The sequence below is a fragment of the Rhinoderma darwinii genome, chromosome 5 (genome assembly GCF_050947455.1).
Source record: "Rhinoderma darwinii isolate aRhiDar2 chromosome 5, aRhiDar2.hap1, whole genome shotgun sequence".
Lineage (NCBI taxonomy): Eukaryota > Metazoa > Chordata > Amphibia > Anura > Rhinodermatidae > Rhinoderma > Rhinoderma darwinii.
Window position 1 is genome coordinate 267,892,917 of NC_134691.1, and position 26,962 is coordinate 267,919,878.

The following is a 26,962-nucleotide window of genomic DNA, read 5'->3' on the forward strand; positions in this document are numbered from 1 at the left end:
ATAAATATGCAATCACATATATGATATCAATGCAATGGATAGATATTAATGAAATTAATACATAGGGTGCATATAAAACCTGTGTATTGACCCAAAAATGGTTCATAACAATGCAAAATGGTAATTGCATTCAAAGAAGGTTAGAGGTAAATCCAAGTAGAGAAAAGGTATAAGGTGAAAATACCTGTAAGTATGAAAGTATATGGGGAGTAAGTAATGCTCCTATAAGGTAGGAACACATCTAAGAATAAAGATATACAAACAATATCTTACCCATTGGTGTGGTGCAGGTGTGCCTAGAAAGCGCCCCGACGCGCGTTTCGCAAGTAGCTTTATCAAGGGGTACTGTATCAAAACATGACCAGTCATTGGCTGCAGCAGTTCTGTACTAAAGCACCTCCATTAGACAGAGTAGAGAGCTACTGGAAAGAATGACTCCCACAGAGCACGACTGTGTACGATATGGTTGACCACTCATTTAAAAGGCTGCCGAGTGATATTATATTGATGCTGCAGGACCACTTGAAATTTCTCCTAGTGATAACAGCCAGGGGCGGATTAAGGGTACCGTGGGCCCCGGGCAATTCAGAAAGTGTGCCCCCCCCCCCCCCGCGAACTCTGAACACACTGTACTGTATATTTCAGTTTAGGCGGCGACAGATCTGGCACGGTTTTGAATTCGCTATAAAAGCAAAATGAGCCATACAGATGAGAAAAAGCAGAATACTTTGAGACCCTAAAGAGGTCAGGAGCTTTAAATTGTTTTCCATAAACAGAAATCTGCTGTGCATAAATATAACCTTAAAGTGAGAGACATTTATTTTATTTATTTTTTCGTTTTTCACTCGCCGCCTTCCTAGAGCCATAACTTTTTTATTTTTACGTCAATTGAGTGGTGTGTGAAGGATTATTTTTTGCGGGAGGAGTTGCAGTTTTTATTGGCACCATTTAAAGTACCATATAATGGGTGAATTGGAAAAAAACTGTGATTCCTCCATGTTTTTTAGGTTTAGTTTTTACGGTATACATTTTCTTAAGGTAAAAGTAGATTTAACGTCTAATTTTTCCTGAGGATAAAGTAAAAATATACAGCTCCAGAACCATGCTCAGTACATAAATACAGCCCCAGAACCATGCTCAATACATAAATACAGCACCAGAACAAAGATTAGTACATAAATACAACACCAGAAACAAGCTTAGTACATATATACAGTGCCAGAACCATGCTCAGTACATATATACAGCTCCAGAATCAAGCTCAGTACATATATATATATAGCACCAGAACCAAGCTAAGTACATATATACAATGTCAGAACCAAGCTCAGTACATATATACAGCACCAGCACAATCACAAATTCAGTTTAACCCCTGCCATATAAGTTTGTATGACAAAAAACAACAGCTCCCAGTATAGCCTGAATAAAATGGTAAGGACATGCTGGGAGTTGCTGTTTCACAAAAAAGAATGCTACCATCTGTCATCTCGCTGCAGATCATACAGTTACTACAGTACTGATGAGTCACAAGGAGAATAATCATTTACATTGAGTGACTCACAGGTGACGTCTCAGATTATTTTTCGTTCTTTTTCTTTTTTCTTCTCCATCCGATCCAGACCTCTATGATGAATTCTACCAGCCACGGCCCATTTATGCAGAGTTTGCCAATCAGATGTCTTCGGCTTCTCACTTTTACAACATTTTCGCACCTATAAACGAAGATAAAATTCTCATGGTGCCACACTCTATACCCCTGAATATAATAGTATCACACATTGCAAGCCTGAATACTATAGTACTATACACTGTGCCCCTGAATATAATAGCACCATACCTGTCCCCATGAATTAAATGGTGTCAAGCACTGGAAATTAAAACATCACACACACTAACAATGTCCCCTGTAGATAGTGCCAGTAACAATGCCCCCTGTAGATAGCACCAGTCACACTGCACCCTGTAGATAGCGCCAGTCATAATGCCCCCAATAGATAGCGCCAGTCACAATGCCCCCTGTAGATAGCGCTAGTCATAATGCCCCCTGTAGATAGCACCAGTCACAATGTCTCATGTAGGTAGCGCCAGTCACACTGCCCTTTGTAGATAGCACCAGTCCCACTGCCCCATGTAGATAGCACCAGTCACAATGCCCCCTGTAGACAGCACCAGACACAATGCCCCCTGTAGAGAGCACCAGTCACAATGCCCTCTGTAGATAATGCCCCATGTAGATATTGCCCCCAACACTGCCCAGAGGAAAAAAAAACATTCTCATCTGTCCCCGTTCTCGCGCCATCCTCCAGCGACGCAGGACTAGTAAGAGACCAAGCAGCGTCATCCAGCGTAACTGCGGAGTTGGCGTAATGACATCGTTGCGCCAACTACATCACTACTAAAGCGCTGAATGACGAGGAAGGTCTCGCCAGCGCTAGAGTAGGCAATTGTATCTGCGTCCTAAGGACGCGGATACAATTGATTAAGAGGTCCTGCTTTCCCCCGTTTTTTGAACCGGCTGTAATTTTAACAACTGGTTCGGGAGAACCGGGGCAAATAGGGCCCCCTTTCAGCCGCAGTCCCTGGACACTTGCCCAGATTGCCCTCATTTTAATCCGCCCCTGATAACAGCTGATTTCCAGGGGTTTCAGCAGCCAGCTCTAGACATCCCATTTAAATCCTCATATGAATTTTACACTAAACACCAGTGACATGAAATTAATATCCGCCTTATATTATATGTTAGCACCCAGCAAGTTTGGATAGATGCTGGGGCCCATTGAAGCAGTGGCTCACTTCTGCTCTTTGCATCCTGTGTAGTTTCTCTTAAACTTAAAGAGGCTCTGTCACCAGATTTTACAACCCCTATCTGCTATTGCAGCAGATAGGCGCTGCAATGTAGATTACAGTAACGTTTTTATTTTTAAAAAACGAGCATTTTTGGCCAAGTTATGACCATTTTTGTAGTTATGCAAATGAGGCTTGCAAAAGTCCAAGTGGGTGTGTTTAAAAGTAAAAGTCCAAGTGGGCGTGTATTATGTGCGTACATCGGGGCGTTTTTAATACTTTTACTAGCTGGGCGTTCTCATGAGAAGTATCATCCACTTCTCTTCAGAACGCCCAGCTTCTGCCTGATCACGCTGTGACGTCACTCACAGATCCTGCATCGTGTCAGACGAGCGAGGACACATCGGCACCAGAGGCTACAGTTGATTCTGCAGCAGCATCAGCGTTTGCAGATAAGTAGCTACATCGACTTACCTGCTAACGCCGATGCTGCTGCAGAATCAACTGAAGCCTCTGGTGCTGATGTGTCCGACACGATGCAGGACCTGTGAGTGACGTCACAGATCTGCACTGCCAGAAGCTGGGCGTTCTGAAGAGAAGTGGATGATACTTCTCGTCAGAGCGCCCAGCTAGTAAAAGTATTAAAAACGCCCCGATGTACGCACATAATACACGCCCACTTGGACTTTTACTTTTAAACACACCCACTTGGACTTTTGCAAGCCTCATTTGCATAACTACAAAAATGGTCATAACTTGGCCAAAAATGCTCGTTTTTAAAAAATAAAAATGTTACTGTAATCTACATTGCAGCGCCTATCTGCTGCAATACCAGATAGGGGTTGCAAAATCTGGTGACAGAGCCTCTTTAAATAGTATTTTTCTTCACAGGCATAATGTACTGGTATATTCAGATATAACTCTATGTGGGTGGAAACAAAAGGTTAAAAGTAAAAATTACAAACTTAGTGGCATACAGCTGCTTCTCTCCTTCCTATAGGTGTGTTCACAGTTGCCATTTTTCTTTGTGCCCTTTTAAAAAATAACACAAAAGTAATTTCTACTAAAAAAACACATGCAAAAAAAATGTCACTGGCGATATTATTAGTGTATAATATACCGGGTGGATAAAAGAAGTTGAGTCATAAGAGGGTCCACTGTGACTCTATCGCCCAAGGTCCCACGTAAACCTTGAGTCAGCACTTTTATACAAGTTATCATTGTCATGTCTAAACTACTGCATGAGGAAGAATTCCAAGTACCTGCTTTTTAAGACTTTACTTGGAATCAATCCAATTGCTGGGGGTTACAGCATCCACACCACTGACTGTAATGAAGAGAACAGCGATGGCCAGGGAGATAATTAGTCAGTAGTTGCAGCAGTAATTGCTGGATCACAGCGCAGAACTATTTCCCCTTAGACAAGCATACTTGGCCAGATTTACAACTGGCTTGTCAGGGCTCACTGGTGGTGGGCGCCGCATTTATCAGACATTTTTGAGCAGTTTATGATATCTAAGTGACAGACATATAATATATAACACAGAGCACATGAGACCTTGTGCAGAACTTGTGTAATTTATAACAAACTGTAGTATTGGAGACATTTTTGATATGTTGTAAGCATTGGTGAAATTAATAACAGAACCAAATCCATAAAAAACGCAGCCAGTTTTGGCCTCAAGGACGCAGCAGATTTTTTTATTTTTTTCATCTTTGCATTCTGAAAGCCGTAACGTAATTATTCTTGCGTCTAGATAGCCACACTAGGGCCTATTTTTTGCGGGATGAGTAATATTTGTATGGCACCATTTTGGAGTACATTGTTTTTTGGGTTTTGTTTTTACTACGTTCAACACGCGGTCTGACATTATAACTTTATTCTGCGGGTTAGTACGATTGCGGCAGTACTAAATTTATATAGTTTTTTTATATTTTACTACTTTTGCACGATAAAAACTATAACATTTTTATTTTTCAGTCGATGGAACTATATGGGGGCCTGTTTTTTGCGGGATAACTTGTAGTTTTTATTGGTACCATTTTGGGGTACTTATGACTTTTTGATCACTTTCTATTCAACTTTTTTTTGAGAGGCAGGGTGAACCAAAAACATCATTATTTTTTTTATGTTTTTCTATACCATGGAGGATAATGAGCATGTTATAGCTTGGGTCATTACGCATGTAGCGATACCAAAAATGGGTATTCTTTTATTTTTAGCCATTTTAGTCATTTCGATTGGGAAGAAAAGCCTTTTATCTTTTACTTGGGATTTTATTTATTTTTTCCACAAAACTTTATTGATCTTTTTTTTCCATTTGTTTTGTGTCCCACTGTAGCACCAAGACCATGTGATCATTTGATCACTTCTATAATACACTGCTGAGTGTGTAACAGAGGGAACCCCCTCCCTCTGTCTAACCGTTTAGATGCTGCAGTCGCTATTGAACAAGGCACCTAAGGGGTTAAATGGCCTGTATGTTCCAGTTGATACCTGCAACTGATGGTGTGGGTTAAGCTCCTTAGCTCGCACGATCATTGAGCCGTACATTATGGGTATTTGCCTAAGGGTATGCGCACACTCAAACTCAAAAACTCAAGGGAAAACCACTCCTGATTTTCAGACGTTTTTTAATCAAAGTCGCGTTTTTCGCGGCGTTTTTAATGGCAGTTTTTTGGAGCTGTTTTTCTATAGAGTCTATGAAAAACGGCTCAAAAAAAACGGCGGAAGAAGTGGCATGCACTTCTTTTTCGCGGCTGTTTTTTCCGCAGCCATTTTGAAAAATGACGATGTAAAAAACGCCCCGTCGAAACAGAATGCCGTTTTTCCCATTGAAATCAATGGGCAGATGCTTGGCGGCGTTCTGTTTCCGATTTTTCAGCCGTTTTTCGGGACGTTTACGGCCTGAAAAACGGCTGAAATCACTCCGTGTGGACATACCCTTACAGGGCTGGGTGGAAACTACAAGCTGCCAGCACTGTAAATGTACGGCGCAGGACGTGAAGGCAGGGGCGTAACTACCGCTGTAGCAGCTGTAGCGGCTGCTACGGGGCCCGTGGCATGAGGGGGCCCATGTTGCCCGCCGGCACGGGCCCCCACCATGGCCGGAGGCTCCGCTAGGATAGGGGATACATGTGTGATCGCTGGTAGCGATAAGGAGAACGGGGGACCGAAAGTCCCCTGAAGTTCGCCATCACAAACCTCGGACTTCCGGGGTCTGTGTCAGCGGCTCCGTAGAAATGAATGGAGCGCCGGTCGCGCTTGGGCGCATGCGTGACCAGCGCTCCTTTCATTTTTATTGAGCTGCGCAGACTCCGGAAGTCAGAGGTTAGTCATGGAGAACTTCGGGGGACTTTCGGTCCCCCGTTCTCCCTATCGCTGCCAGCGATCACACATGTATCCCCTATCTTTTGTAGGACACGCTATAGGTCGGATTTTTTTGGGGTGTTGGGGCTGTATAGCGTTACCTACAGGGGGGGCTGTATGGCGTTACCTACAGGGGGGTTGTATGGCGTTACCTACAGGGGGGGCTGTATAGCATTACCTACAGGGGGGGCTGTATAGCGTTACCTACAGGGGGGCTATATGGCGTTACCTACAGGGGGGCTGTATGGCGTTACCTACAGGGAGGGCTGTATAGCGTTACCTACAGGGGGGGCTGTATAGCGTTACCTACAGGGGGGCTGTGTGGCGTTACCTACAGGGGGGCTGTATGGCGTTACCTACAGGGGGGGTCTGTATGGCGTTACCTACAGGGGGGCTGTATGGCGTTACCTACAGGGGGGCTGTTTGGCGTTACCTACAGGGGGGGCTGTATAGCGTTACCTACAGGTGGGGCTGTATAGCGTTACCTACGGGGGGCTGTATGGCGTTATTTACAGGGGTGGCTGTATGGCGTTATTTACAGGGGGCTGTATGGCGTTCTCTACAGAGGTGGCTGTATGGCGTTCTCTACAGGGGGGCTGTATGGCGTTCTCTACAGGGGGGCTGTATGGCATTATCTACAGAGGGGGTGTATGGCGTTATCTACAGAGGGGGCTGTATGGCGTTATCTACAGGGGACTGTATGGCGTTCTCTACAGGGGGGCTGTATGGCGTTCTCTACAGGGTGGCTGTATGGCGTTCTCTACAGGGGGGGCTGTATGGCGTTATCTACAGAGGGGATGTATGGCGTTATCTACAGGGGGGCTGCATGGCGTTATCTAGAGGGGGGCTGTATGGCGTTATCTACAGGGGGCTGTAAAAAAAAGGCACCATCTACAAGGGAGGCTTGTGTGACACCCAGGGGAGGAGGGGCCCCAGTCAAAAGTTTGCTATGGGGCCCAGTCTTTCCTAGTTACGCCCCTGCGTGAAGGGATTAACAGATTAGCAAAGATCTAAGGCTTGTAGAGTAGGCAAACAGTGCTTCCTACCGCAAGCAGTGAGAATTCTAAGAACTCTTAAAATGGTTCCTTAGAAACAGACTACAAAACAAAATGGCAATATATAATCTGTTTCTAAGGAGAAACTTGTAGTTTCAAAAGCTATATATAAAAAATCTATCTGAACAAATAGTAAAAATAATTTCCTAATACAAAGTGCAGTTCTTACACTTCTAACCCATAATTCTAAAACACTGTCTTACAACTAAACTACTTTTTTTTTTTTTTTTTGCCTCCACCCAATTACAAGGTCTGAATGTTATTTAGCAATTTTTGTCAAAGATCATCTATTTCCTATAAACAGATGATTGCTTTTTGATTGACAACTTGTTCAGATCTTGCTTTCTTTGATGTAGTTCACAAATTCCCTAGGAAAGGAACTGCGCTCATGTAAACACTACAATTCCTGTGAAAATGACTGTAGACTTGATTGATTTGAAGTACCCAATCTTTTTAATATAATGCCGTTATATTGGGTTTGAGGTGTATTTTTAAATACAGATCAGCTTCTCTTTGTATTCATCTTTTATAGAGTATGGCAGCTGGGGAGACTAATGTATCGGTGATTCTGAGAATAACATGCATTTTCTTTATTTAGGTATACTATTGAAAAGATGAGCAACATATACGAATCAGCGGCCAATACCCTTGGAATCTTCAACAGTCCATGCCTTGCTAAGGTGGAGTTGAGAGTTTCTTGCAAGGGGATATTGGACAGAGATGCGCTCTCCAAGCCAGATCCATGTGTCATCCTAAAAATGCAGTCACATGGGCAGTGGTTTGAGGTAAGAGAACAGAATATAAAAATGAATGATTGATAAGGTTTGCTTTCCATTTGATTTCATTATAAATTATGTATGTAGCTGAAATATATGTTGCATATTGGAAAATGTATCAAGACTGTATTGAGTACAATATGAATATATCACTACAATCGAGAATGCACTAAGTATCATTATTGCCTGAGTTCCTATAACCCTTTCAACCAGTCTTCCCATAAAAGACAGAATTATAGAAATTTTAAAATCTGATGTCTTGACATGACTGTCAAGGTTGAAACTCCTGGTATGTTGTACATATTTCTCATAACTAGAAACCTTTGACCGCATTTTTTGTTTATAAAATAACATATTAGAGAATTTGGACAACGTTTTAATTGGTTTTTATTAAAAATAGTGTTTAATTTTTGAGATACAGCTTTTGTGTATCCTGGATACATAGAAACAGTATCTTGCGCTCAAACTCAGCTCCGTCAGGTCAGCGGGACTGACGGCTTCGGTGACAGTAGATCCTGCATGTCCCTGACACGCAGGATCCATCTATTATCAAGCACATTTAAGTTATGTCTTGTGACCTGATTGATTTGGGTTTGAGCACAAGATGCAACTTCTATGTATCCAGGATACATAGAAGCTGTATCTCAAAAAGCAAAAGTAAAATAAAAAACAATTAAAAAGTTGTGTAAAATCCTGTAAGAGATTGTTTTATATATTAAAAAAAAATGTGCTCAAGGGTTTGCATAGCCTTTAAAGTATTTGAGTAGGATAGTTTGCTTGGTACATAGATTAATTCGCAGAAAATACTGTTAATAATAATGTTGGAGAATATTTGATGGCTAAAAAACAATGTTTCAACATATAATACATATTTCACAAAGTAAATGCATAAAATAAAAATAAAGTGTACATCTATTTTTGGTAAAAAAAAATATATTTTTTTTGTGATGAACTTGCCTGGTCATGGAATTCCGAACAGAATAGAACATTGTCAGATTCTTCTTCAGCAAATTATGGAACTAACCAGCTGATCATGAGTGTTATTCAAAGTCATGTGATGCATGAGACAACCAATATTTCAGTGCCCTGTCATCTCAGTAGTTTGCCACAGTCATTTCCTTGCCATAGCTTGTTACTGTGTAGCTAGTTGCTGTCTTGTTTCTTGGCCTAGAGTTTCACCCGGAAAGTATGCAGAAGACCTAGGCAGGTCATCTGTGACACGTCATCTGCCACAGAAGAAATAAATTAGTGTAATTTGGCTGCTCTGTAAACACTGCCTTCTGTAGTTTTTTGTTTTGTTTTTTTTTTTCATATTAAATGAACAGACACTGACAATCAAATAATACGTGTTATTTTGGTGCTCTGTACATGCAGCATCTTTGAGATAAGCATAATATTCTTAGCTGCCAAGAATCAGGAGGATCAATTAGTTAGAGTCCCCCCTCCCAATTTGTTAGATATTTGGTTATACTCCCACCAAATTGAAAAACTGTTGATAGGGGAATCCCCCTTAAGGATCTAAATAATCAATTTTGCAATATATTTCATTAATACTTTGTGTCCCATTGTTTAGACATAGTTGCATCACGCTCTTCCTCCTGATGGTCGTGTAACGCTTCACAGAGTGTCCTCTATACCTTCTGAGTTTCCATATTAATCAGCTTTCCAAACTATAGACACATTATTATAGTCAACAGGTCCAGTATGTCAATAAGAATTCACATTGAGTATAAATAAGAGGATGCGCTGTCAATAATTACACAGCATGTAGCAAAGAGAGCAGAAGGATCAGTGGTTGCAATGGAGTACAGATCATTACAGATCATTGAAGTATATAAAAAAAAAAACACTGTATTAATCTGCCTACTTGTAAATTTAATATGAAATAAGAGAAACACTTTAAAATGAATCCCCACCTTCAACACCATATCATTTTTAGGTCTAACACTCTTTGTAAATTAATTTCTTAATGTATCTTTTTAGCAGTTTGAGCTTTATTTTTGTAAAACAGAATTCTAAATCCCTTGCATAGACATAGAGTTAAATTATTACATTTTGGATGCCTGCATCCTCCACTAGGGGGAGCTAAGAAGCTTACTGAATAGAATTTTATTAATGAGTTTAATGTATAAATCATATAGAGTAAGCTCCCACAAGCGGTGACTGCAGACAGCCAGAACTTATATTATAACTATATGGCTGTGCAGGAGATTTAGAATTCTGTATCACAAAAATATAGCTAGTTTTTAATTATGAAACTAATAAGCTCAGAATTTTGGACCTATTTAGGTATAAATAAAAAAAAAAGATGATGTTCAACAGTGCACATTCACTTTAAGGCCACTAGAGTGATAGATCTAAACAAACCAGACAACTAATTGGATCAGTTTTTAATGTTATTCTGTACTTTTTCAGTTTACTGTATCTGTGTGTATATATATATATATATATATATATATATATATATATATATATATATACATATATATATGTATTTCTAGTTGCTTTTAAAATACAAACATTTTAAGTTGTATACTGTTCCGACATGTTCCAAATGATTCAAATAATCCACTGCCTGTAGACAAATCAATATTTTCGAAAATAGCTAATTTACGGTAAAGCAGTAAAAGCAGCTTTTCTTTGAAGAAAGTTACAAATAATTTCCTTTTCTTGCAGTAGAGATTTTAGTTTTGATTGATTTCTCTCTTTCCCTCTACGGTGCAATTATCATTTATTTTGTAGTGAAGATACTTGTCACATTTAATCAACCTCCTTACAGAATAATGTTCATGTTCCTTGTCTTGCGCTTTATTGTATCTTTCTCATTCTTCGAAACAAAAATGGAAAGCATGGGAAATATAGATAGCTTATCATTTTGAGTGTCACCAAGAGCATTCACAATCTGTTTAATTGAAAGAATATCATTAAAACCCACATTTTTTCCATCCTGAAGCATTATTTTAACTTCTTAGAATTAAGAGAAAATTCACGTCACTTGCTTCTCGTCCCTGTCTTTTGTCAAGTATCAAAAACGCGGATGTACAGGAGTGATGAGTCTTTGAGGAAGTGTTCTGTTATCTGTCATGGCTTCGGCATACGCTGCAGGAATAAAAAGGGAACCTTATTATTGTGTGAAAAAGTGGGATTCCTGGAACCTTGTAGTAGATTTCATTCAAAATGAAAAGCCAACGCAGTTGGGAATCTGGAGTAAAGATTTTCTATGTGTGTCGACTTCAATGGAACTTATGCAGCCATGTGAAATATAGGAATCTGTCATTGTTATATAAAATTGCCTATGCCGTATAGAACTGGGCAGAGGAAATTGGAAAGAAATGAGGCAAAGCTCATCTTATCTAGACAATTTCTTCAAGATAATTGTGTGAATTGTAGAGTCAGTCCGTAAGGGGTTATCTTCCTTTCCAAGCTGTTTTTAGCCGTCTCAGCATCAATTATTCAGGTAATTATGTACATCATTCAATATCCATCAGATTTCAGTCATTGTTTAGTCTTAAAAGACAAAAATGACAAATCAAAGTGATTGGAAGAAATTAGCCAATGTGGGAAATGTGTAATATGGATTGGATATCCTTAACTGATAATGTCTTCTTTGACACTTTATTCCACTTGAGGACTTGCTATAGACAGAATGTAATTCCACTTTTAAATAAATACATCAGATCAGTTGGACTGTTCATAGCATAGCCAATCTAATAGTCAGAATGATGACAGCTATGCTGATGCTTGAGGCTGCATTGAGCTTTGTCCTAGTTTTAGGAGAACAAGGCTCAAACTTAGGCTAACTTCTGGAGAGAAAAAATGTATGAATGCTCAGATTAAAGGGGAATTTCACATGTAACTATTTTAATGACTTCTCATGTGCGGTATGTCAGTAAAAAAGTTAGTAGAGTTACACATTACATCAGAGCAATATGTTGAGAAGTCTGCTGCGCTTTTCTAGAGAGTAAAAAAAAATGTATGCCGACGCATACCATTCCGATAGTAGCCATAGGTCACTCTTTTGGCCTCTGTTGCGTGAATGGGGGCTTCTGTCTACGTTTCAGGGTTTTTTCCCGGCGCATAAACCGAACATATTCACATAATGTAATGTGAACATAGCCTTAGCGACCCTTGTCCTCCACACCTCCCGCAATGAAGGAGCAGCGGTAATTGGTAATCTGAAGATCAGCGCTTCTTCTGAAATACCATTGACTTCAACGTCCTCTATATTGTGCATAAGCAAAAATATAATATTGAAATCTTTCCTAGGCCCTGTGATTCTTTTATTCTGGGAATCAGTCAGGGTTCAAGTCTATGGTACCCGACTTATGTTGAGTCTGCTACCAACAGTAGACTAACAACAGACTCCACAGACTCAACAGGTTTTGTCCAGAGTCATGGGGCTATACTTGCCCCGAAAGTTTATTTTACCTAAAGTATGAGATCCGTTTCTGTCCTTTATTAGGCTGCAGCTAAAGCCTGCGCTGCCCATGACAACAGAGCAGCGCTGCCCTGAGCCACTTGGGAGTCAGCAAAGGAAATGCATCACATTTTAGTCATGGAGATAGCAGCCGATAAAAGCCTTTACAATGTAAACATAATGGAACACAGGAACACATATGTATAAACACTGTTTTAATTCTTATTTCTTTTTTATTTCTGATACCTACTGTATATAGCACCAAAATATTCCAGAGTGCTGTACAGAGATTGTCCCCAATAGGATTTACAATCTAATTTCCCTATCTAAGGCTTCATTCACATCAGCGCCAGGGTCCCATTCCGACGTTCCATCTGAGCTTTCCGTCGGAATGTGACCTGACTGACACAAGTGCCATTAAAGCTGAGGATAAGGCTGCATTCACATCTACGTCAGGGCTCCGTTCCGTCTGAGCTTTCCGTCGGAACGGAGACCTGACTGAGACAAACGGAAACCACAGATTTCAATGTTGACAGATCCAGTGCCAATGCTTTCCGTTTGTCTACGTTGTGCAATGGTGCTGTCGTTTTGACGGAATCAATAGCGTAGTCAGCGACGCTATTCAATGGTGAATGAAACGGAAACATTTGGTTTTCGTTTGCGTCAGTCAGGGCTCCGTTCCGACGGAAAGCTCAGACGGAACGTTGGAATGGAGCACTGACGTAGATGTGAACGAAGCCTAAGACACACACATTCTAGGGCCAGTTTCATAAGTCAATTAATCTATCGGCGTGTTTTTAGAGTGTGGGAAGAAACCCACACAAACACATTGAGACTATACAAACTACATCTAAATGTTGCCCTTGGTTGGATTCAAACCAGAACCCCAGTGAAGTAATTATTAAAAAAGTCTTTCCATACGCTTTCCTACCCTGAGTACTGTATGCAAAATATCTGCTCTTACAAACATAAATATTTTTAGTAACAGTTTCTATTCCTCATGAGTTTATTTTTGTTCTAAAATTTTTGAATTAAATTCTTTACAACGATATGATTTATTTACTGTGTTGTTTGTAGACATATATTACATACATACTGCTCTCTGTGTGGTTTAACAGTCAGCACTTTCTACAGCAAACAGTGTTAGTTCTGAAGAACTGCTCCTTAGTGTCTATCCAAATGTGTGAATGTGAGGACAAGTCGCTATGAGCTGTGACAGACTTGTAAATTCACACCTTTCACATTTTGAAAATTCTTTAGACTTTATATCTGGATGGAGCAGTTTTAAGATCATCTGCTATATTTTTATATTATCAATTACTGCTCTTGACTCAAGTGAGGAAAATAATATATTAAGTGTAGCACTTGTGTGCACTAACTAAGCAGGACTTATTATTATCATTAATAATTCTCCCCTTCTTGCAAGGAGACGCAGGGGGAGATTTATTTAGTTTTACACGCCAGTCTTAATATAAAGATAGGTGGAATAAGATGCGCTTAATTTAATAAGAGGTGCACGCATCTTATTAAATTAGTCGCGTCTCTGGCTTTCCATGTGCCTGAATGGGAAATCTATGCCGGCTACCAGCTAGCGTAGATATCCACTATGATGTACGCCGGTTTCTGGCATAAATTATAGTCAATTTTTGGTAGCTCGGCAGGCCATGCCTAGTCCGGCTTGCCCCAGCCACTTTTCAGGAAAGTGGAGTGGGCTGCATAAATGCATCAAAAGTCCCAAATTTCTGCACAAATTGGAACTTTTTATGCTTTTCTACGCCAGATAAATGACATAGAAAAGTTAATAAGTTTCCCCCACAAATTTTCACTGCCTCCCCAAAAAATAAAGATAAATATATTTTAGGCTGTGTTATGCGTTATGGTTTCCAGTTGTTCCGCTCTGTCATAAGAGCAGATTAAAAAACTGAAAAGTACCTTCATGCTCCATCCAGTATGTCACTCCATGTACAGGGCAGACACACATTTTGGTACCCGAGGCGTTACTTGAAGCTCCTTGTCCCCAGTGCAAAATCTGAACCAGGGTCCCCATTTATAATCATGGTGTCTTCTTATGTGTCCTTTTCATTTAGTATAAAGATATCATCCAAGGGCAAGTTTAATAGAGGCTATTGACTATAAGGATAATAGAAATATGACACAGAAAACATTATATTTAAAAAGTATATACATATTCCTAATTCTTCACAGCAGGTTCGATTCAGATCAGAAGTCTTCTTTTTATATATTTTTTATTTTATATATTATACTTTACTTGACTTGGTAGGGATTTAATAATCATTATTTTGGCAACATGCTCAGTTTTAAATGAACATTATACTAAATACAAGAGCAAGTGAGCTCAGATGCTGTAATTCCATTTCCCGTCACAGTCTTTATACAAGGACACTGGATCTAGAAAAAGTTAGATAGGCACCTTCCCCCACAGCCTTGGAAGCCGTCCCCAATAAGGAGTGTTTTAACATGTTCATGATTTTTAAGATCTAAAGTTATTTCTATTTCAGGAACATCCATTGTTGTAAGCTCCAGGTGAGAAATGACCTTGAGCTGACGTTACCAGTTAGCTACTGAATTATGTTACATTTTTCCACATACTGAATAATCTGTTATAGAAACCATTGCTGCCTGAGCAGAGTAGGATCGACTTATAGACAAAATATCAAGCTGTGAATGCCTAATTGTCGGTTGCATATTTTGTAAAACATCACTCAATAAATCAATTTTGTCCCATGGCTGAGGTATTGATAGACGTGTCTTTTTTAGAATCATTTCAATTGCTATGAGCAGTACCTCCATTTTTCTTTTAATAGAACCAACAAGGTTATGGAATTAATATAATGTATCTAGGGCCATAAAATATAAATCACACATGATTTACATTTTTTTAAAGGGAATGTAACACCTTATTTTTTTTATTTGCTAAAATTAGAACTGTTGCCAGACTTGTTGCAACAGCACTTCCAGAGATACACTTTACATTAGTCCCGTTACATAAAAAAGACCTATTGGCCTAGTGTTGTGGGCATGCTCTGTAACATGCATTGATGTCACTTTGCAGGGAGAGAGAGAAGGAGTTGAGCTATGTCAATCACCTATTATCAATGGTGTGATCCTGTGTTATCTATCTCCAGCATAATGTCATAGGTGTTATCTTTAATTGTGATCCTGCCCTCTAATTTAATGAGCCGACTGCTGAATCTGCCATCAGTGTATACAACACAAGCTGAAAAGTGACAAGTTTTAGCCTAATGTGAGAGCTCAGTGGCCAGTGGGAAATCTGCGGAATATCATTTTGTTTTTATTTTTTTATATATTGATAGTAGCATAAAAAAATAATAAAAAAAAATATGTTTAACATAAATCTTGATTTAAATAGGTTGTCTCAGAATTTACAAATATCACCTATCCACAGGATAGGTGATAGTTGTCTAATTGCTGGGCGCCATAGCGCTGGGGCCCCACTAATCATGAGAATAGGTTTCCCAAACCCCCATATCCTCCTCACTGTACCCCCCCCCCCACAGTAAGGAGGAGTTGGAATGCAGCGGCGGTCGAGCATGCTCCATACAATGTCTACAGAACCGAAAGAAACAGTCAAGTGCTATACTGGGCGCTATACTAGGTGATAATTGTCGATTGTGGAAATACCACTCTACAGTGAAGGAAATAAGTATTTGATCCCTTGCTGATTTTGTAAGTTTGCCCACTGTCAAAGACATGAACAGTCTAGAATTTTTAGGCTAGGTTAATTTTACCAGTGAGAGATAGATTATATTTAAAAAAAAAAAAACAGAAAATCACATTGTCAAAATTATATATATTTATTTGCATTGTGCACAGAGAAATAAGTATTTGATCACTTTTGCAAACAATACTTAATACTTGGTGGCAAAACCCTTGTTGGCAAGCACAGCAGTCAGACGTTTTTTGTAGTTGACGATGAGGTTTGCACACATGTTAGATGGAATTTTGGCCCACTCCTCTTTGCAGATCATCTGTAAATCATTAAGATTTCGAGGCTGTCGCTTGGCAACTCGGATCTTCAGCTCCCTCCATAAGTTTTCGATGGGATTAAGGTCTGGAGACTGGCTAGGCCACTCCATGACCTTAATGTGCTTCTTTTTGAGCCACTCCTTTGTTGCCTTGGCTGTATGTTTCGGGTCATTGTCGTGCTGGAAGACCCAGCCACGAGCCATTTTTAATGTCCTGGTGGAGGGAAGCAGGTTGTCACTCAGGATTTGACGGTACACGGCTCCATCCATTCTCCCATTGATGCGGTGAAGTAGTCCTGTGCCCTTAGCAGAGAAACACCCCCAAAACATAATGTTTCCACCTCCATGCTTGACAGTGGGGACAGTGTTCTTTGGGTCATAGGCAGCATTTCTCTTCCTCCAAACACGGCGAGTTGAGTTAATGCCAAAGAGCTAAATTTTAGTCTCATCTGAACACAGCACCTTCTCCCAATCACTCTCAGAATCATCCAGATGTTAATTTGCAAACTTCAGACGGGCCTGTACATGTGCCTTCTTGAGCATGGGGACCTTGCGGGCACTGCAGGATTTTAATCCATTACGGCATAATGTGTTACCAATGGTTTTCTTGGTGACTGTGGTCCCAGCTGCCTTGAGATCATTAACAAGTTCCCCCCGTGTAGTTTTCGGCTGAGCTCTCACCTTCCTCAGGATCAAGGATACCCCACGAGGTGAGATTTTGCATGGAGCCCCAGATCGATGTCGACTGACAGTCATTTTGTATGTCTTCCATTTTCTTACTATTGCACCAACAGTTGTCTCCTTCTCACCCAGCGTCTTACTTATGGTTTTGTAGCCCATTCCAGCCTTGTGCAGGTCTATGATCTTGTCCCTGACATCCTTAGAAAGCTCTTTGGTCTTGCCTATGTTGTAGAGGTTAGAGTCAGACTGATTAATTGAGTCTGTGGACAGGAGTCTTTTATACAGGTGACCATTTAAGACAGCTGTCTTTAATGCAGGCACCAAGTTGATTTGGAGCGTGTAACTGGGCTGAACTCTTAATGGTTGGTAGGGGATCAAATACTTATTTCTCTGTGCACAATGCAAATAAATATATATAATTTTGACTATGTGATTTTCTTTTTTTAATTTTTTATATAATCTATCTCTCACTGGTAAAATTAACCTAGCCTAAAAATTCTAGACTGTTCATGTCTTTGACAGTGGGCAAACATACAAAATCAGCAAGCGATGAAATACTTATTTTCTTCACTGTATTTTATGACAATAGATTCCCCTGGAAGTGTTGTCTGCAGTATTCTCAACATTGCTTCTTCTAGATACTGTAGAATAACAGGTTGAACTTCAAAGAGAGAAAGCCGGAAGACACTGGTGTATTAGAGACATTTTCCAGAGAGAGTAAATTGAAAGACACTAGTGTTGTAGAGACACATCACAAAGGCAGAAAAACAGAAGACACTAGTGTTATAGAGACACATCACAAAGGCAGAAAAACAGAAGACACTAGTGTTATAGAGACACATCACAAAGAGAGAAAACTAAAAGACACTGGTGTTATTAGAACACATCACAAAGAGAGAAAACCAGAAGACACTAGTGTTAGGCTATGTTCACATCTGCGTCAGGGCTCTGTTCCGACGTTCCGTTTGAGCTTTCCGTCGGAACGGAGCCCTGACTGACACAAACTGAAACCATAGGTTTCCGTTTCCATCACCATTAATTTCAATGGTGACGGATCCGGTGCCAATGGTTTCATTTTGTCTCCGTTGTGCAAGGGTTCCGTCGTTTTGACTGGATGAATACTGTGGGCACCCCTTCCCCACCACCGCTCTGCAATGTCTATAGTGAACACCAAATTTTTGTGCGAGCATTGACAAATGAGTGTTCCGATTCCTCTTGTCAAAATGCTGTGTCCCTACATACTGACAGTCTCCAACAATCGCTGACAGTATCACACTGTGTAGGGACACATCCTCTTGACAATGGGAATGGTAACACGCCTTTGTCTATTAGTCCTGGGTACACAAAGACTTTATGAGGAATACAAGGATTTCCTACAACAGACATGTCAGGAGAAGAACAGATCCTCTATAGATCCAGTGACTCACAAGTGACGTCTTCTCTGATGGGAGTCGTCTCTTTTCTTCTCCATCTGACCCCGAACGGTATGGCGACTTCTCCTGATGAGACTTCTTTGCTCATCGCTTCTGCAGCCATTTCCAGCCTCTATAGAAACACAAAAATTCAGACACCAAGGCTCAGGACCATACATTAAAAAGGGGTTGTCTGGGCACAGACCGGTTTTTCATACTGATGAATTATCGATGTGCCAGAGCAACCCCTTTTACTCAGACTAATAAATTAGAATTCATACATACCCCAGCCCTTCTAAACTATTGCCATCCCCAGACCGCCCCCCCCTAAGCAAATACAGACCCCAGAAAAAGCACCCTAAACTAATACAAACCCCAGACCAGGCCCCCTAAATACAGACCCCATAAACTAATACAGACCCCAGACCAGACCCCTAAATACAGACCCCAGACCTGACCCCATAAACTAATATGGACCCCAGACCTGCCTCCCTAAACTAATACAGACCCCAGACCAGGCCCCCTAAATACAGACCTCATAAACTAATACACACCCCATACCCGACTCTCTAAACTAATACAGAACCCAGACCCCCTAAAGACAGACCCCGATAAACTAATACAGGGCCCAGACCAGACCTAAATATGCAGACCCCAGACCAGACCCCGTAAATATACAGACCCCAGACCTCCTAAACACAGACCTCAGAAAAAGCACCCTAAACAAATACAGACCCAGAACAAGCACCCTAAATACAGAGCTCGGACCAGACCCCTAAATACAGACCCCAGGCAAGACCCCCTAAATATAGACACAACACCCCTTAAATGAATACAGAACCCCAGACCCCCTAAATACAGATCCCCTAAATACAGACCCCAAACCAGACCCCCTAAATACAGACCCCTTAAACTAACAGACCCCCTAAACACAGACCCCTTAAACTAATACAGACCTCAGACGTCCTAAATACAAACCCCAGATGACCCCTTTAATACAGACCCCAGACCAGGCCCCCTAAATACAGACCTCATAAACTAATACACACCCCATACCCGACTCTCTAAACTAATACAGAACCCAGACCCCCTAAAGACAGACCCCGATAAACTAATACAGGGCCCAGACCAGACCTAAATATGCAGACCCCAGACCAGACCCCGTAAATATACAGACCCCAGACCTCCTAAACACAGACCTCAGAAAAAGCACCCTAAACAAATACAGACCCAGAACAAGCACCCTAAATACAGAGCTCGGACCAGACCCCTAAATACAGACCCCAGGCAAGACCCCCTAAATATAGACACAACACCCCTTAAATGAATACAGAACCCCAGACCCCCTAAATACAGATCCCCTAAATACAGACCCCAAACCAGACCCCCTAAATACAGACCCCTTAAACTAACAGACCCCCTAAACACAGACCCCTTAAACTAATACAGACCTCAGACGTCCTAAATACAAACCCCAGATGACCCCTTTAATACAGACCCCAGACCAGACCCACTAAACTACTACAGACCCCCTAAATACATACACCCTAAATACAGACCCCCTAAATACAGACCCCAGACCAGACCCCCTAAATATAGACACCAGACCCCTTAAACGAATACATAACCCCAGACCCCCTAAATACAGATCCCCTAAATACAGACCCCAAACAAGACCCCCTAAATACAGACCCCTTAAACTAATACAGACCTCAGACCTCCTAAATACAAACCCCAGATGACCCCTTTAATACAGACCCCAGACCAGACCCACTAAACTACTACAGACCCCCTAAATACATACACCCTAAATACAGACCCCAGACCAGACCCCCTAAACACAGACCCCTTAAACTTATAAAGACCGCAGACCAGAGCCCTTAAATAAAAACCCCAGACTAGACTAGCTAAATACAGACCCCACACCAGAGCCCCTAAATACAGACCTCAGACCAGACCACCTAAATACAGACCCCAGACCAGAGCACCTAAATACAGAGCCCAGACCGGAACAAATAAATACAGACCCAAGACCACCTAAATGCAGACCCCTAAACACAGACCCCAAACCCCTTAAACAAATCCATGATCCCTTTATACTTACCTAGCAGCTCACCTCAACTGACAGTCTTCTCTCTTGCTGCTGTTGTAGGACCTGCGGTCATGTGACCAGCAGGTCTCTAATCAGTAACAAGAACTGCAGACATAAGGTCATGTGACCTTTATGTCTGCAGGTCCTTTACAGGACATACACAGTGCCTTTCTGTCACAGTTTTTGCAGCGATTCGCGGCAAAATCTCTGTAAAAACGCATTGTACTTGGGGGAGCCATGTGACCCCCAGGATCCTCGGGCCCCAGGCGGCTGTCCAAAACACCCAATGATGATCCGCCATTGTAGAGACACATCACAAAGAAAGAAAACCAGAAGACACTGGTCTTATAGAGACACATCACAAAGGCAGAAAAACAGAGGACACTAGTATTAGGCTGGGTTCACACGACCTATTTTCAGACGTAAACGAGGCGTATTATGCCTCGTTTTACGTCTGAAAATAGGGCTACAATACGTCGGCAAACATCTTCCCATTCATTTGGGTTTGCCGACGTACTGTGCAGACAACCTTCATTTACGCGTCGTCGTTTGACAGCTGTCAAACGACGACGCGTAAAAATACAGCCTCGTCAAAAGAAGTGCAGGACACTTCTTTCAGACGTAATTTGAGCCGTTCTTCATTGAACTCAATGAAGCACAGCTCAAAATTTACGGCTGTCAGGGAAGCCTCGCAAAATGCGAGGAGAAGGAATTACAGCTGAAATGACGCAGCTGTTTTCTCCTGGAAACAGTCTGTCATTTCAGCCGTAAAAGCCTCTCACCGTGTGTACATACCCTCATAGAGAAACATCACAAAGAGAGAAAACCAGAAGTCACTAGTGTTATAGAGACACATCACAAAGAGAAAAAACAAAAAAACAGAAGACACTAGTGTTATAGAGACACATCACAAAGAGAAAAAACAAAAAAACAGAAGACACTAGCGTTATAGAGACACATCACAAATAGAGTTTAGAAGAAGACACTAGTGTTATAGAGACATATCATAGAGTTAACAAGAAGACACAAGTGTTATAGAGACTCATCACAAAAAACAGTAATCCGGAAGGCACTAGAGTTATAGAAGCAGATCACAAAGAGAAAAAAACAAGAATATACTAGTGACCCCAACGCAGATGTGAACGAAGCCTAAGTCGCTTGTTTTGCTTACTCCATACCTTCAGCTTTCATGGTGAATGTGTCAGTTGCCAATTCATGATGTAACCTCGTCGGTAGAGCTTTCCAAATCCTCTTGCTATTTCTCTATTCTAGGCTGGAATGACACATCCAACAAACAAGCCTCCTATAGGTTAACACTGTTTATTTAAAAGCTATTTACACCTTTGATATTGTTATTTTTTTTGTTTTTTTGTTTTTTTAAATTGTAGATTAATTTGATTGGTGCCACTTCCTAAATACATTTTATTAAAAATTATTCTTACTTTTTGAGAAACAACTGCTTTGTATTCTGTGTACAGAGCATCTATATCGTGCAGTAAGACCTGAATCCGGATCCACCTGTAATCAATCACATCTAAGTTATGAACTTAGATGCAATCGATAGCAGCTCGATTCTGCGTGTCAGAGACATGCAGGACCCGCTGTCACTGAATCCGTCAGTCCCGCTGATCTGATGAATACAGGATTCAGTGCAAGATACAGCTGCTCTGTATAGAGAACACAAAGAAGCTGTGTCTCAAAAAGTTAAAATAATTTTCATAAAATGCATTTAGGAAGTTGCACCAATTACACGGATGCAAAATTTTATAAGAAAAAATAATAAAAAAACTATGTCAACGGTGTACATAGACTTTAAAGTATTGCACTTCACAAGCGTAACACATGGTCATCTGCTGACCAATCACCTGCACCCAACACATTTCATTATCACGTCTTCATACTCCTAAATTGCGATAATGAAACCCATTAGGTGCCAGTGATTGGTCAGCAAATGACCATGTGATATGCTAGTCTCTGTGCCACATTTGTAAGTGCATTATGTGCAGTGTTTTAAATGTTTTAAAACACGGTGTTAGCCTATTAAAGCGTGTTTGTTGGATGTGTCAGTCCAGCCTAGAACAGGGAAATAGCAGGAGTTTGAAAACTCTACACGACAAAGCAACATCATGATTTGGGAACTGACACATCCACTACGAACAGCTGAAGGTGTTGTGGGAGTAAGCATCTGCGCTATGTTTTTCTGTTCTTCTTACGTCATCATAGGAACAGCAGAACAAAAAAACGTACGTTTCGGAGCCATTGACCTAATTTTGTTCCGTCAGGTTTGCGTTGCTTTTTCACTGCGATGGAGGCCACTAACCGAGTCTCCGACGTAGATGTGAACAGAGACTATTCTGTGTTTTTCCTGGATATTTCCCTTGGAGTGCACCATGGACTATAGGACTGTTTGAGGTTAAGTATTTATTCACTTATTTTAATCTTTGTGGCTTTTACGAATTACTTGTCATCTTAGCGGGTCGTCATAAATTTGTACGCTCTTTGGCCTAAAAATAATAGTGGTATTTCTCTGGGAGGCCGTTTTCACGGTTGCAACCCCAAAACTCCTTTGTCCCAGCGTTTCTCATTGAGCTACTTGTGATGTTCATCTAGCTCATTGCTGCCTTACTCTACAAACTGTTGCCACTTATCTGTGTACCGAACCCGGACTGTTTCTTGACTACTCTTGCTATTATCACCCTCCTTCCAGATTGTTCCGCCACTTGACTTCCAATCTGCTACCAGACTTTGACACCTATAGTTTAAAGAGGCTCTGTCACCACATTATAAGTGGCCTATATTGTACATGATGTGATCGGCGCTGTAATGTAAATTACAGCAGTGTTTTTTATTTAGAAAAACGATCATTTTTGATGGAGTTATGACCTATATTAGCTTTATGCTAATGAGTTTCTCAATGGACAACTGGGCGTGTTTTGCTATATGACCAAGTGGGCGTTGTACAGAGGAGTGTATGACGCTGACCAATCAGTGACCAATCAGCGTCATACACTTCTCTCCATTCATTTACACTGCAGATAGCGATATAGCTATAATGCTATGTGCAGTCACATAAACACACTATAACGCTACTCATGTGTCATGACAATGAATATACATTACCTCCAGCCAGGACGTGATGTGTATTCATTCTCCTGACCGCTTCTGTATCGTCTCTGTGAGTTACAGCATAGCAGGTGTAGTCTCGCGAGATTACGCTGTAAACTGTCATTCACAGCGAGATCTCGCTGTGCTGTGCTGTGCTGTAAATCACAGAGACGCTACAGAAGTGGTCAGGATTCTGAATACACATCACGTCCTCGCTGGAGGTAATGTATATTCATTGTCATGACACATGAGTAGCGTTATAGTGTGTTTATGTGGCTGCACATAGCGATATAGCTATATTGCTATCTGCAGTGTAAATGAATGGAGAGAAGTGTATGACGCTGATTGGTCACTGATTGGTCAGTGTCATACACTCCTCTGTACAACGCCCACTTGGTCATATAGTAAAACACGCCCAGTTGTCCATTGAGAAACTCATTAGCATAAAGCTAAAATAGGTCATAACTCCCTCAAAAATGATAGTTTTTCTAAATAAAAAACACTGCTGTAATCTACATTACAGCGCCGATCATATTATGTACAAGATAGGCCGCTTATAATGTAGTGACAGAGCCTCTTTAACTTTCACCAATACTTTAACCCAGGCTGCTCTTTTTAGATTTTTGGAGTTTAGATTGACCTGTATACTTAATAATTTATTGTGATGTACAGAATAATACCATTATATTACTGGCATGTCGACATAGATATTTCCAGATCCATTGATGTTTTTTTGTCCAAAAGATAATTTTCACATAAGTAATATAACTTCCATTTAGATTACATAGCAGAATAATATATTTATTGCCATAGAATATTCTTTCCCTGAACACCCAATTAACCATCTCTATTTCTGAAAGCTTACAAGAGATATTATACATACTGGGATAACATTTTTGCTGTTCTGTCTAACATTTTAATCATAAAATATCATCAGGAACTCAAAGACAGGAATATCTTTTGTTGATAATTGTGTATGCATATATTATCATCTTAATACCCAATCACTTTTCGACTGGATATATGTTATTAAAATGCACAAATTAATTTTACAAAATAAAGCTAACAATGAAGTATTTGATTAAAATACATATCATAACAGTTTTCCTTCAAGACGTGTAGTGATGTGTATTGACTTACTTGGTGCTGTTTTTAACGGTCTGTTGCTCCATTCTGGGCCACCGTGGTGCCACGTGATCTTCAGTCTGACTCCTTGTATCCTACGTCATCTACTGTATTGACCGGATGTCAGGCTCTCAATGCAAGTCTATGATTGGCTCGATGTGAGTCTCATAGACTTGCATAGAGAGACTGACATCTGGTTTCTACAGTAGACTTTGTAGGATTTTTGTTATCAAAATACAGATTACATGACTCCCACGGCGGCCCAGAACGGAGCGACGGCCCATGAAATACAGCACCAGTTAAGTCAATATACATCATTACATTACACTTACAAATGGGAAATGGGGGGGGGGGGTGGAAAAACACAAACCCGGAGTGCTTCTTTAATTGAAATCTTTTATAGTAATATTGATCATATGCAGAATTTTTTGCAAATTATAACTATCTGTCCCCAAAATTTTCGAAACATCCTTAATTGCCCCCCCCCCCAACCACAGATGAAGAATACAGGCATGCTAGCCTAACCTCATACTTCTAGTGGTATTTTGGAAGAATGCTCATTCAACATTGAGTGCTCTTATGCAGGAGCGTCTAGGCAGGAAAATAACAATAAGAACCGGACACAACAAACACAATCTAAAGTGAACTAACCTTAAAATAAGGCTTGTCATTTATTATTACATTTGTGTTTAGCTGCGGAAAGACACAAAATTTTAGTCAACAAATCTCCTAATGTTGGATGCTAAGAAAAAGAAGGACTAAAGTATTGCTGCAGCATTATACAAATGTTTTTCGAGAGGATAATGCAAGAAAATCTCCAAACAATATACCACTAAGTTAATATGTATTGACCAGAGAGGGTACCTGTCAGTTCATGCTGGGAGTTGTAGTTTTCCAATAGCTGAAAAATCCAAAGATTGGAGACAATTGTCACCAAAGACTGACAAGACTGTGGTCACCAAAGACAAAACCATAGTACATTATATATTAGCATGTCACTAAGTATTGAGCATGTTTCATTGAATCACCAGGGACTGGGGTATATATACACTAATAGATCATAAGTTTATCTCTACTGTATTATATATTCTTTTGTGTCAAATAAGAAACAGTATATTCTTGTAGGTAAACAATAACTGCTAAAAAGTATATTCTACTGGGTAGCCAAGGTCTGTCTGTGGTATAGATATAGGTCACAAACAACTGGGCGTACTATATGCAGTAGCACTTTTACATTAGCATGATATTGGCACTTGTTGAAGCAAGGAGTAATGGGAAAATTGTGCACATTATATACTGACATAAACCAAGGCTGTACATAATCTGGTCACTAGTCTGTAAAGGATCCTGTGCAACTTCTATGGTGTTTAGGGTTTTTCTAAAAATTGCTAGAAGTTCATATGTCCAGGGGAATTTTTAAAGATCAGTTTAGTACAGTGACCCGCAACCTGTAGCTCATTAGCAACTGCAACTCCTAACATGCTTAGACAACTCCCAGCATGGAGACCATAGCTTTGAGACCAGTGGTTTAGTTTATCAGCCCTAAAACTATCTTTGGGGAATAAAAAGTGACCTTATAATCAGTGCAATGCTGAGTGATATTAAACTCAGGCTCTGCTAATGACATTTCGACAAACCACTAATTTACTTTGCCATGTCATCACCTTGGTTTATTAAAATCTGAGAATCAGCAATGACCTTAAAACAGGAGAAGGTAATATATTCACTGTAAATTACAGCCCCTGGAATACTGCAGCATTCTAAATTTACAAAGGTTACAGGGATCTCTGGAGGGATGGGAACACTAATCCTTTTAAAATTACTTTAAAGTCATCTCATTACATGATGTTTCAAAAACCTTAAAAATGCGTCCGAGCCGACGAAAATAAAAAATCATACAAATGTGCTCAAGACTGAGGTGGTACAAAGGTATTTGCTGAGGTCTATGCATTTACTTACAATTCACTTACACACTTCGGCCTTATTCACACTAGTGTGTCTGATTTTCGTCTGCAAAAAATTAGCTGTTTTTCATGCATTTGACAGTTAGTGTTGTGTCAGTCAGGTTTTCGTGTGTCATCCGTTTTTGTTGCCGTGTTGCTCCTTTGCAAGAACTTCCTGGCTTTACTTTTTTT

The 26,962-nt window shown here is 40.4% G+C and overlaps 1 protein-coding gene across 1 annotated transcript in view; it reads left to right on the forward strand.

Moving 5' to 3' along the window:
- Positions 1–26,962, forward strand: part of CPNE4 (copine 4) — a 434,578-nt gene that overhangs the window by 107,337 nt on the left and 300,279 nt on the right. Inside the window, exon 2 of the mRNA XM_075827119.1 lies at positions 7,811–7,997. Within this exon, the coding sequence (XP_075683234.1) occupies positions 7,827–7,997 (171 nt within the window). The 5' untranslated portion in view covers positions 7,811–7,826. The remainder of the gene's footprint in view (positions 1–7,810; positions 7,998–26,962) is intronic.